Genomic DNA, 13461 nt, shown 5'->3' with positions numbered 1-13461 from the left:
TCAGTTCTGCTTTTGGATCTGTACCAAGCAAAATGCAGACACACACTTCAGATGTGAAAGCATCGCCTCGAATCCCAATCAACAACACTTAACGAAGCTTTCCTCTTTCTCCCTTTAATCACAGGCTCAATTTGTCACTGGGGTGTCCAATTTCTCATAAGCGCTTTGACTGAGCAAGGCGAAGGATGTGTGAGTAGGAACACAAAATGGATGCACCTGCTAACAAATCAAAACCTCTCCATCTTCATTTCGCTTTGCTCTGCCACCTGGTAATAGTCTACAGCTCTTTAGCTGTCAGCATGTTATTTCGCATAAACAACGGAGGAGACTAGTTAGTTCATTTGAACAGGCTGTGAGGTTTGGGTCCATTTCAGGGTGACACCTTTTGGGAATTACTAATATAGGCAAAAGCATACTTGATATCCTGTTACTGTTTAAGTTCAGTAAAACATTTTTCAATGTAGGAGGGACACAAATTGCCACAGAAAGAATCTGAGATTGTGGAGAGCATCTCCTGAGATGAGAAAAGTATATACAAGCTCCATATTTGGAATTCATACATGTCCGTGTATTTGTCTAGATCTTTTCCTTATGCCTGCACTGCAATTATGCAATTCATATCAGCACGTTCGAGTTGTAAACAAGTTTATAAAACATCCGTCTGAAGTGTCTTGATTATACGTGCGTCCAAATTAGTCGCCTTTCTCCGTTTTGAACTCAAAATAGGCCATTGACGTGAATCGTATAGATTCGGTGAGTTTTTCCTGGATAGGGATGGGGGGATTGGCGTCATAGGCTGTTTCGTACTCCTTGAACACTGGGAGCCAGATCCATTCCACACATCCACAATCCACACACAGATGTAATTGTGAATATTACTAGGTATTATATATATAGGTATTCACACTAGATAAGCCTGCCCCGCCGATCTTCGTGCGTACGTGGCGGCCAACTCGGGAAGGTCGTCGTTACCATGAAGGCAACGACGTGCTACTCGTGTTTACATTTAGACAAACAAAAACTACAGCTTTCATGGATTGTAGTATTTGTCTGGCACCGTCTGCCCAAACTTGGATATTTATATATCACTTATAACTCCAGAAAATACCGTGCAGTAAATTGCAGATGTTTTTTTTGTAGGTTTGACTGCATACACACACACCCGCACACACACGTTTTTTTTTTTTGTAGTTTTGACTGTGCGTACACACACACCCGCACACACACGTTTTTTTTTGTAGTTTTGACTGTGCGTACACACACACCCGCACACACAGCAACATCAGAATTTGCACATTCACGTTTTATTTAGTATTTTTGTTTTAATTGATGTTTATGCTTTGGTAAAAAAAAAAAAAAAAAAGTTACTCATTATTTACTCAGTACTTGAGTAATAATTTCACTGTGTACTTTTTTGGAGGACTACTTTTTACTTGAGTCACATTATCGTCAAGTAACAGTACTCTAACTCGAGGACAATGTTTGGCTACTCTACCCACTTCTGGAGCGGACATCCTCTATTGCCACTCTTACGTTTAAGCAACATTTTTGCTCATCAGATCAGCCAGTGTCGTATTTGTCGCACTGGTCTTTTGTATTTTCGCGTTGAGGTGCTGAAGGTCGTGGCCTTGGCTGTGGTCCCAGCGGAACCGCGACGCACACGTAACATCGGCGACAAGAGTTGATTCGCTCGTACATTTTGTATTAATTAGGAAATACAATGATCTAATTAGTTTACGGATGTTAATGTTAAACGTATTAAGCGACGGAGCCGATGTTAGGGATTATGTCACAACAGAATGAAAGAACTTCAAATTCAGAAATGGCCAATAGAAACAGAAAAATATTGGACTTAATATTTTCCTGGAGGACGCATTTGGGATTAGCTTTTGACAATGATTTTAGTCAATTCTTTTCCAGAATGAGAGTGCTTAAAGAGCTGGATGCTATTCATGTGGCACAGCTTGAAGCAGGCATCAGGTGCAGGTGGAGATGGGCCTGGCTCACGTTGGAGGCCAAAACTAAAACAAACAAACAAATCAAAGAAATGAGGGCAAATTTAATCATCTTAAATGTACTTGAGCGGTATAAATAAATGTTTTTCTGCGTGAAGAATATTTTTTTAGTTTGCCTTACTGTACTCTTCAGAGTCTTCCAGATTGCTTAATTTATGTTATAATAACAAATACAAAATCTCTGGGGGGCCCCAAAGGAACCCTCCAGACTGTTTTTACTTTTATTTTGGGTCACCTTTTTCATGCACTTTTAGACATTCATGGCAGCATAAAATCTGTTTGTCAATGTTGTTCTGAGCATGCCCTGCCAAACCCCCACAGTCTGGCATCTGACACCATGTGACTCAGCTCATTGTTGTCTCGTGTGACTGGGGGTAATGTTATGGTAACTGTGAAGAAGGGCTGGGCGATTAAGGAAAACACAAAAATCACAATTATTTTGATTGATATTGAAATCATGATTAATAAACATTGATTTCAAAATGTTGTCTTTATTTAACTGCCAACACTCCACTTTAAATATAAACTGGAAAGAACAACCAGAAAATAAATTAGTAAAATAATAATACATGAATATTATAGACTAGACTTTACACCGATTTTATCGGCCTGATCAGTATCGGCCGATAATTAACATTTAATGCCGATCGGCTTTAATGTCATAATTCTCAGCTCCGCAAAAGACATTTACTCCGCGTCGCCATCATGCATAGTATATTTGAATCCAAAAGCTAGTTTATTTTTAGCCTTGTCGCTTGTCTTTTGACATAGTACTGTAAATATCTGACGGACAATAAAGTTATTAAAAAAGAAAATGTCGGCGGTGTGGGACAGACCACACGTAATGCCGGATCAGACTACAAGACAGCACTATGTCAGACTACTTCAATAAAATCTTGTATTCCGATACCACCGCATCCCGTTGTTTTACAATCATTGGGCTCTATCTTGTCAACTCAAATGCAACCGGATACACTCGTTACCGTGGCGACGACAACAAGAGTCGCTCGCGCCGACTGTATTATATGGGGAAAATGGGAAAAAACGTGTGTTGGTGGTCACCGGTGCTCAGGACAGGAGAGGACGTTCGTTTCAGGCTTGCTTGAGGTATGTTCCCGTTCTTTTAATACGATGCGGCTCGCAAGCAGGCAACAAAACGTTATGTAGCCTAGCAAGCTAGTGCTAGCACTAAGGGTTGTGTGTAAACATGCCGCCGTTCTGTTGAATCATGCGCTAAGGTTTTGGTGTGGGTGAAGTCATTTAATTACAGTAAGTTAGCACCCGTTATTTCTGTCATGTTGTAATGTTGGTTTGACTTGACTGATTAGAATGCACGATCTGACTAGAGTAGTGATTTCCAACCTTTATGGAGCCAAGGAACATATTTTACAATTGAAAAATCTCACAGCATACCAACAAACAAAAATGTCACAAAAAGTGGAGACATTAATGACTGTATGTACTTCCTGCCATCTAATAGAAGAGCATTCGTTTGTTCTGTCTGTCACTAGGCCTCACTGACACAAATAGAGGAACAAAGATACATTATTTATTGTAAATATAATTTTTGGAGCAAGTAAGTACACAAGTATACACAGTAAATGAACAGGTCATTTAAATAGCCACATTGCTCCATCTTGTGATCGGATCGGAGATCGGTTATCGTTTTTTTAAACTCACTGATCGGCCCCAAAAATCCTTATCGTGTTAAGCCTATTATAGACATCCACCCATCAACAAAACAAAAAAACAGGACATAAAAATACTTTTTTTTTTAAAAAAACTTTTTTTTAAATAAACGTTTCTTTTTATCCAGTCACGGCAAGGGGTGCCATGACTGTATCTGCTGTTCCTGCTGTGCGCAGTGGGGTCCATGCAGTTCATGCATGACGCTACACACTTTACATTAAGGTAAAAAAGAGAAGAAGATGAAAGTTGCAAAAGAACTATTAATTTAACTTGTTTTTCACAGATCGCAGCGATTATATGCCTGTGAGCATTGTTATATTAACTGTAAGTGTTACTGTGGCGATTGTGTGTGAGTATTAGTTATTTGAAGGTAAATCTCTCCTGTGATGTAATGCTAATTTTAGCTAGCCCATCAATAGGGTTTTCCATTGAGTGTTACCATTAAGATGGTGATTTCTAAAATGAAGTGTGTCTTAATTTAAATATACAATTTGTGCAATTATTTTTGTTGTGTGTTTAGTTTTACAGTAAACAACTTCAAGCACATAGTGCTTAGGGAGGGCAGAATAACATGTCATACGCTTGCTGCAAGCAACGTAGGCTGCATTCAGGGGTGCTTTTACAAAGCAGAAACCTGCATACACAACCCGCTCTGCGGCACATTAATCATTTTTCTTCTATTACAACGTTTCTGTGATCGTGAGAATCCAAAATCAAAATCATGATTACATTGTGATTAATTGCCCAGCCCGACAAGTAGGAAGAAAGAGGTTTACTGTTTACGGATTTAAACGGGTTAAATGTGGAAAAAACGCTACTGTTATAGCGTCCGATTGTAGTTATCGTTAACACTGTATTTAACGTCTCTGAGAGTCGTGTCCTGTTTATATTCAATGAGGCAGCACATGTGCAGTAGCACAACAACTCATTGATGGCCAAGAATAATTTCCCCGAGAGGACAATAAAGTTAATCCTGATTCTGAATATTCGTGATAGCATCAGCATCAATAACAGGATGGAGAGGGGTGTTATTGCTCCTCCCATAATGCTTGAAAGTCAATACGGTGATGTAACAACAGGTGACTTGTAAACAAGATTAGACGGTAGACTTAATGGATGTCTTCGGTTTAGCATGCTAGCAGTTACCACCCTCATACATGCTCAAATATTTGCTGCCTTGCTTTTTTATTCAGATGTCTGATAATAGCATATTGTTCACGTGTGCACGCCGATAATGTCTTTGACTTTTCAAGTGCACTGCTATTTGCTCTTGTGTTGTAGCCTGCTAGATTTTCCAGATAGTTATCAACAAATGCCAGTTTTGCTGCATTTCATGTTTATTCCCTGCTGCTATTATTACCCGTTTTCCACCTTGTGACCAATAACAAAAGAAAAGAGTACAATAACATTCTTCACTGAAACACATTACGGTGCGTGTGGAATTTTTAATTAAATGAACATGAACATTTTCGAGATCTGCTGGTAACCAGAAGGTGGAAGATTCGCTTCAAGATAATTCCTACCAGCATTCGGCCACTGTATCCATGTGGTTTTGTCAGATGAGTCGGAGAGTTGTGGAGATTAACCATTAATTCCAGCTAGCACCACAGTAGGGTATGTTGACCTGATGGTTTTGATTAGAGACGTCTGAAAATGCAGAAGTATGTACGAGAGGCCAGTAGTTGGCAATGAGACTTGTCGTGACAAAAAACACTTTTTAGGCTTGCTCAAGCATGTGCAAGCGGATATTCGGCGCACACGAGGGTTCCAATGACAGCCCTCACACTTGACCAAACAAAGTACACTATCACAGCAAGTTCACTTTGTGTGGACACGCCCTTAATACCCTTTGTCGGTGGTGTTTGGTGGAATGAGGTGAAAGGTAATGCAGCCCGACGAGGGCAGTCACTATCGAGTATTTTTAGAATTGATTAGCAATTATTCCATCGGATTAATCGAAGATAATGGGCTAAAAATGAACTGTTTATTGCAAAATATTTGTTTCCAATTATAGTTTATTATTTGGTATTGTTTAATGATTAGCGGTAAACAAAACGAAATGAACAACAATTGAGCAATATCACACGAGAGGGACTGATGTACTCGCCAACCTCTTTGAAACTGAGACAAACTGTACTGATTAACGCGAAGAGCTACTAGTTTGCTGTACACTTCTGAGGCTGCTTCAGGTTCAACTGCATGTCGATTACTGATTATTCATACTACGCCTGATGCAAAGTGATTATTTTCATAATAGAATAATATTTTTCCGTAAATTGATTATGATTCGGTTACCGGTTTGGTCCGTAACATGTTAGAAAATGTGCAAAAATGTTGAGCGTTGTTTTCCAGAGTAAAAGCAGATCTTTGCAAATGCAAAAGCAAAAGACAAGTCACCTTTGATGAACCACAAAAAACAGAATATTTACTGGTGAGAGGCTGAAATCAGAGGATTTGCACAATTTTAAGTTGGACAATGACTCGATTAATCGAGTATCAAAATAGTTGTTGATTCATTTGATAGTTCATTATTTGTCGATTCAATCAATTAATTGTGACAGCCTTAATCTCGACTGCTCACAGTAGTGTTGCAGTAAATGTATGATTTTATTTTCTTTTTTTTGAACAAACTCATCATTGAGCAGCAAACACAGCAGCCCTGTGGTTCACCATTAGGGTTTGGGGTTGTGATGTACTCATTGCAACACTAAACAGACCTAAACATGTGCATGTGTGTTTTTGCAGATAACTATTTCATTGTTTACATCCAAATGAGACCCCCCCCCCCCCCCCCCCCTTTGAGGTGTTTTTCTTTTCAAGCTACAAATGGAATGTCTGTTCAGTCACTTGTAAACTGACCCTCAGTCTGATGGCTGTAGTGTTTAGTCAGGACTATCCTAACCTGTGACGTGTAACTATTTTTTGCGTAGTGCCATTTCAGTCGTTAATAAGTGTTTAAATGAAGTAAATCGGTCTCGAGCAGCTATCCTTTTCTTCACGGTCGCATTTCACACATCATGTCTGAGAGGAGAGTGGCTGTTTCCTCAGCGAGCTCCAGGCTGCGCTCTGGATGGATTTGCAGCAGACTCGGCTGGTACCTTCACTTTGGATCCCCGCCGCATGTCCTCGGGTGTAAACGTGTGTCAAACTCCACGGCTTGTGGGGCCTATGCATTTCTTTGCATTCAGGACACCGAGCGTGGAACGTTGCCAACACTTTTGAGTCTGCCCACCTGACCTTGGCCAGACTACGCATGACTGAGCACACTTTCTTCCACCTTGTACATTTTTAGAACACTTTAGGAAGCCGAGTGGGGCTTAAGTGGCTGCCCATTCTGAAGAGAGCCCCTCAGCTGTCTGTCCTCATGTCGCCATCGAGGGGGTCGGCTAATGGTCCTAAAATGGTCCTGGCCTTGACGGAAAAGCTGAGTCTAGCCCCTCACTGCCACGCTATCTTCCAGTCCTCTCCTTTAACCACCGCAACTATCATCGTTTCCATGTTGGGGACTGCTGAATACTACCCAAGAGTTTGGGGTCACAGGATGTAAAGACATTAAAGAAGGCATAACAGACTCCACTTGTAATCCAAATGTGGCAGTTTATGTGCATTTTTAACTAATTCAGCTGCACATTATTTTGCTCCTCCTTTGTTGTTGTCAAAAGGCAATTAGTAGCTAAAGCGCAGACGTATCACATCGCAGTTATTCACTCGCTCAATAGTTTGACCGAGTGCCTCAACGTAATTTCACAACCGCGATATGCTTGCGTTGAGTCGGTGCTCATCTGGTGGCACGACTCACTGTCATGGTTCATAACAAAGCAAGATAGCAGTTTCAAGATTGAGAAGGTCTCTCTCTTAAAAAGCAAAACGTTGGTCCGGAAGGCCTCTGAATGTGCTGGAGTTATCCAAATGTTTTCAGATTCAGAAAACTTTGTCACAGCCTCGCACTGCTGTGGCCTTCTACTAGCACCTATAAAATTATTCTCACTGTTGTTTGGAAAAGCCTGACGAAGTTCATGGTAATGTTTTCATTCCTTGTTAACAAGCTCGAGAGCCCAAACTCTTTCCGCTCTCTTTTGTCAAAATGCTCGCGCATTCGAGAGAAAAAAACCTCTTCCTTCTGCTCCCTTTCTTTCGTTATTTCCTATTCACAGAGCCGGCTGGCAAGAAAAGTACTGTAATGTCTCTCTCTGCCCCTGAGAAAATCAGCACACTGAAGTGGCATTGAAGTTGTGCTTTTTTCTTGGCTCTATTTCAGACCTATAACCTGGGGGTAAACATGCAATTAAAATAACATCAGCCTGCTTTCCCCACCACGCAGCTCTCCTGCAGCAGCAGTTAGCATAAGCACTGAACAGCAGAACTGAGCAAGTGACTTGGTTCTCCTAATTGCTTTGGCCTTTAATTGGCATAGAAAGCTGCAAATATTGCGCCAATGATGTGTTCTCATCTTTTGGTTGTTTTTATGTATTTATACAGCTGTGTGTCTACTTAAAATGAGCTTCTTTGGCTTTTTATTATTTATAAATGCCGGTGGATTTCGTCAGTTTGATTTTTCTCAGCACTGATTCTCAAGAATTTGGCTTTCTAAATGTTTTCCACATCAGCAGTTACCTCTCCTGAACTTCTACTTTGTTCTTTACGTTGCTCAAATAAAGTACAATATAGGTCAGCTTTTATGGGAGCAGTTTAACACACACAATGACATCCCTTGCTCAAGCCTTGCTTTGTTGTTCGGTATGATTGAAAATGCGAGCCTCACTCTTATTCGCGCAATGTCTGTGTAAGTAGCTGGTGGCGACTTGCCGAGTCACAGCCCCCCGAATACTCTTGAGAACCCTGTGTCGACTGTCTGTGCGGGGCTGATAGCGGGAGATGCCTGGCCAAACTCCACCGAACCCATCCCTGCTCCGTTGGCCCGCTCGGTTGGCTAAGGCCCCGTCGTCCTCCGCAGATGCAATTCAGTTTCCACACAGCGCAGAACCGACTGTCTCTCTGCATAAGCCCCAGTTTTGTCTCGAGAGGGTGACGGCTGGAGACGTCAGACCAGACAGAACCCCCTGCCTGGGGGTCAGAGGGCAATCCAGAACAAGAATCAGCCCGCAGCCAAGCCAGTCAAGTGCTGGCGACCACCTGCAGAGTGGTGCCAGAGATGGCTCAGGCCTCGTCTGGGGCGTCTGTGTCACGGCAGTATGAGGAACAGCTCCCACTATAAACCGGTAAAGTTCTTAGCACTATTGATTGATTTATTTAGCGTGTGTTTTTAATGATTTGTATTTATGTACTGCACTTTGTTTCTGCGGCGGTTGGTTTTAATGTTCTTCTAGTTGAGTTGAGAATTACAGCCTCACAAGGGTCCATTTCTACCAAGCAGTCCAGTTCACTTTTAAACAATACTCTCAATTTCCATATTCAAGAAGAGTAAATAACAACTCCTTTTTATTAGGTGCACCGATGGAGTTCACTACGATACCTAAAAGACGGAGCTTGTCCATTCTGCACAAATGACGGAATTCCAATGAATCAATTATTCTTTCTAATCGTCACTTTTTGTTTTGCTCTGTTGCACGGATAAGGTGTCGTTCTATCTTTGTAGTGCCAGCTTGCCCTCGATGGGCCGCGGTGAAACCAAAGCTGTGACAAGCCGGACGATACGGGACTGCTCGGTGGAAACGTGACATGAAATAGATCCACGTGTAAATGTGCGAGTTGCTGCGAACACTGGCGCTGATACTGACGGCTGGCTTTCCCCTCCCTCCTTGCTCTGCGCTGTAAGGCAGAGTGTCAGCTGGGGCATTACCATAGGCTGACCTTTGCCGCCGCACTCCCCACTGCAGCGTTTTCTGACATTCAGGGGCGCTATGGGGGAGACAGGAAGGGGGTGGACTGACTGGCCTGGTGGCTGTTTTTCGCCTGTAGTGGGCTGGTGTCTGCGTGTTCTTTTAACAGACAGTGCTGGCTTACGCTGGCGTTTTATTTCCCGCAGCATCAATCAAACTGGCTTGTCACCGTTTTCGGTTTCAAAAGACCGAGCGGAGGCGGCGCTGTATTTGATATGTGGTTTTCTTCCAACCCGGGCTTGTTGTCAGAGAGAGTGCTGTTATCTTTATGTGAAATCTCGGCACCCTGATAAATGAGAGCTGGAAATCCTGCCTGCTGACATCAAGGCGCTGTGTACCTAAACCCCTTCCAAGGCTGAGGGAAAAGAATAACATATCAGACCAATTCAAGTTAATGCACGGTGACACAGTGAATCGCGAGTAGGGGTTGCTGCCATATGGTGGTCCGGGCTGCAAATCAGCAAGCCGGGGAAGGGAGGAGTGGCAAGCTCGGCAACTAGAAAGGGTGCATGCGGCATCAACTGCTCCAAACAAAATCTATTGCAAGACTGCGGCTTTTCTCCCTACCCTCTGCCCCCTACCACCACACTGCCACTGTGCCCCTGCAGCATCCCAAGGTGCAACAATCTCGGGTATCTGTGTTGAAGTGGCAGCTTCATTAAGGCTTGTTTGTTTCCTCCTCTCGCCAGGAGGATTTAAATGAGCTGTCGTCCTGACCTTTTTGAGCTCCCGCTTTTTAAAGCAAGTTCAGCCCCCCATGCCCCACCCCCAGTCCTGCCACCTGCCCTTTCTATCTTTCCACCTCTGTCTCACTTTGTCACCCTTCCCTATACTTGTCTCTTCTCGCCGCATGGGGTAGAGAACCCTCTTAAGCCATTACTGGCATGCCAAGGTTAAGGTTGTTTTGTGGGTAATTGCTTTCCTCATGGACTCTGTTTGTCTGCACACACTTGCTACACTCCGCTGATGCCACGCAGTAAAAGCAGAGGGCACCGACTCTTTAGACTTAATTTGCTCCCTGACTGTTCCTTCGTGCTGATTAAGCAAGCATCTGTGTTGTTTGGAATCCAGCAGTAAGCCAAGTGGAGCATGGCTAACGTTTTCTCCCTCTCTATTACATCAGGGTTATTGCGCAGAGTGGCAGGCATTTATTGGAGCTGTAGCCTCATTTCTTCATTTCTTTTCACTCTATCCTCTTGTCTAATGTCTCCAAAACAAACGGGTCAGTAAGACCGCAGTATCGATCAGGTACTAGCTTGTCGGCACGAGGCCTCGTGAGTGTGTCCTTTTAAAATGTACAGGAGTCATCAATTTGCTCCGCTGTGCTAGTTGTGGGCATGAAAAGGTAAAGCGCAGGTAGCGGGGTCCTACAAGCGGACTAACGCGCCACGCAAAGAAATGGAGGGACTCCATTTAAACCTGCTACCCCCTCGGGCTCATTTTACTTCAGCGGTCACATCAGCGGATGTTGAATTCAAGTTGTTAACGGCGTCAAATGTCACCTTACCTGACGCTGCAGGTGCGAATTAGTGTGTAATTCAACAGACTTCCTAAGGTGTCTGCCTGTGGGGATAAGTTCTTTTAATCGGCACTGCTCCTGTATTGCTAAGCAACCTAAGCAACCCCCCGTTTTTGCTTTCTCTCCGCAGTGTGAGGAGAAGTGTGTGCCCCATGTTGCATTAGTGTCTGTGTGAAATGCTGGCCTGTCTGCCAGGGCCAGGTGACCTCCCCCTCCAGCATCTCCCCCACACGCAGATGAACACTGGACTTCAGAAATGTAAGTAGAGATGAACTACCATCACCATCCCACACAGCAAACCGATCTGTTCCAATCGTGCCATCACATAACCACGCCAGCCTTAGCTTGGTTCGTGTTTTAAACTGCGGAAAAACCACTGTCCTAAGATTCTAGGATCGCGAATCCTCGAGTGGTCGACAAAGTGTTCAGCCGATCGTTTGCCGGGCTAGTGGAATAGTATAAGGAGTAACGATTCGATTCTGATTCAGAAGTCATTCGTCACTGTCAATACGAATAGCGAATAGCAATTTAGAGGGTGAACGTGAGCCCGAGATAACGTGTCTCCCAAATCATTCACCGCAGTAAAAATGACGAGAAAAGTGTCGTTACCAGATACAGTGGTGTGAAAAAGTGGTTGGCCCCTTCCTGATTTGTGATTTTGTATTTTTTTTTATTTATTTATTTTTTTTTTTGCACGTTTGTTACACTTAAATATTTCTCATCGTCCTCAAAAAATTCATGTTTGTCAAAGATTGCAACATCCAAAGAACTGCAGGCCTCACTTGACTCAGTTAAAAAGGTGCTTCGTGCTCGAAAACCCTCTCATATGGCAAATATGTCTCTCACATTTGAAAAGGGTTATGGGTTATGTTAAAGATTGGTGTGATTGAACTAGGGTTGTAATGGTTCACAGATGTCACGGTTCAGTATGTGCCTCAGTTTCACTGTTAGCTACAACAGGAGAAAGCAACAAAAAGTCCCAAATGGATCATTCTAGGTTTCGTTTCATTTATTTGCAGCAGACAGTAGTGTAAATAGTTGAAGTAGAACATTTACAAGTAGGACATACAATTATAAATAAAAATAAGATGTGGAGTCTTTATGTACAACTTAAAGGTATGCTTAATTGGATTTCTTTAAGCAGGTCAGTCAAATGAGAACAGTTTGCCATTTTCAATGCTGACCTGACTTGCATGCGCCAGGGCAAAACCGGGCCAAATCAAAGCAAGTACAAATACATATCATAAAATCAAAGAAATACATGTACAGCAAAGTGTACAATGTGATGATATAGTTAGATATGTACTTAAAATATTACATTAATCAGAGCATATGGCGATTAAAGGGTTTCTAACAGGCACCTCAAAGATGCTTTCGGGATGAATGAGGTGAGTTCAGGGTTTGAAGTTTTGGAAAAAAAAAAATGTCTCGGTTGGTCTACATTGTCAGTAGTCAGGGCAGACTACTAAGGGGCACCTGCTGTCGCCGGGGACTGCCGTGGCAGGTACAACCAGGTCAAATCTGGTCAAATTGTAAATAAAACCTGCTCTTTTTTTTGGCCTTGTTTTACTCTGCTGTGTGCAGCTGTGTGCAACATTGCAAAAGAGAAACTGTTCTGAATTGCCTTACCTGCACAAATAAAGGTTAAATAAATAAGACATGGCTTACTTTTGTCTTCTACCCGCAAGAGGTTTTGAATGGACTGCAATCCACTCCTTGTCGCCGATAAAGGGCAGCAGCCACTCAGAGGTTTATGTGGTCATTGAAATGAGGCTCGAGCACGTATGATAAATACTTGAATACGGAGAGTCCTGCACAACTGGGCGCATAGCTGTTGAAATGTCAATGCCGATAGCTTCAGTCATATCATTAGTGCTGTTTGATTTCAGATCTAGAGGCTTCTTAAAAACATTGGGGAGAAGTTGTTGGACTTGGACAAGTTTTCTTTTGTCTGGCACGGTGACCAGCATATCTGGATGATGCCGTCTGATATACAGTAGCAACCATTTCAAGGGGGACATGCTTGCCGTATGTATATATATATACATGCCAAAACATATATTGATGAAAGTAGTTCATTTCCATTTTACCACAAAGGGACAAACCTGATGTCTTCCTGTGCCAGTTTGATTTTAGCAATTAGAATTCTGAAAACCACTTCTTCTGGAAAGGGCATAATAATCGTAGTTTTCCGTCAACCTTCAAAGACCTGAAATGCGTTTTGTCAAAATAATACCCCTTTTCATGGACATTACCTAAGCTTCCTTAACCCTCATCATATATGTACTATAGTAGTGCACCATGCTTTTCAAATCATCCACATAAATCAGTCACTTGTCAGACATGGATTACAGCTCACGCCGTGATCCATTCAATCCTAAAAAGTACCTCTCTTCCT

General features: G+C 42.6%; 1 protein-coding gene across 1 annotated transcript in view; it reads left to right on the top strand.

The window, feature by feature from the left end:
• fam222ba (family with sequence similarity 222 member Ba) overlaps nt 1-13461 on the top strand; it is a 38855-nt gene that overhangs the window by 14222 nt on the left and 11172 nt on the right. The window contains 1 exon segment of the mRNA XM_061703138.1: nt 11194-11321. Within this exon segment, the coding sequence (XP_061559122.1) occupies nt 11240-11321 (82 nt within the window). The 5' untranslated portion in view covers nt 11194-11239.

This window comes from Phycodurus eques, chromosome 17 (genome assembly GCF_024500275.1).
Source record: "Phycodurus eques isolate BA_2022a chromosome 17, UOR_Pequ_1.1, whole genome shotgun sequence".
Lineage (NCBI taxonomy): Eukaryota > Metazoa > Chordata > Actinopteri > Syngnathiformes > Syngnathidae > Phycodurus > Phycodurus eques.
The sequence above is the reverse complement of the archived record's forward strand: the minus strand, read 5'-3'. Positions and strand labels throughout refer to the sequence as shown.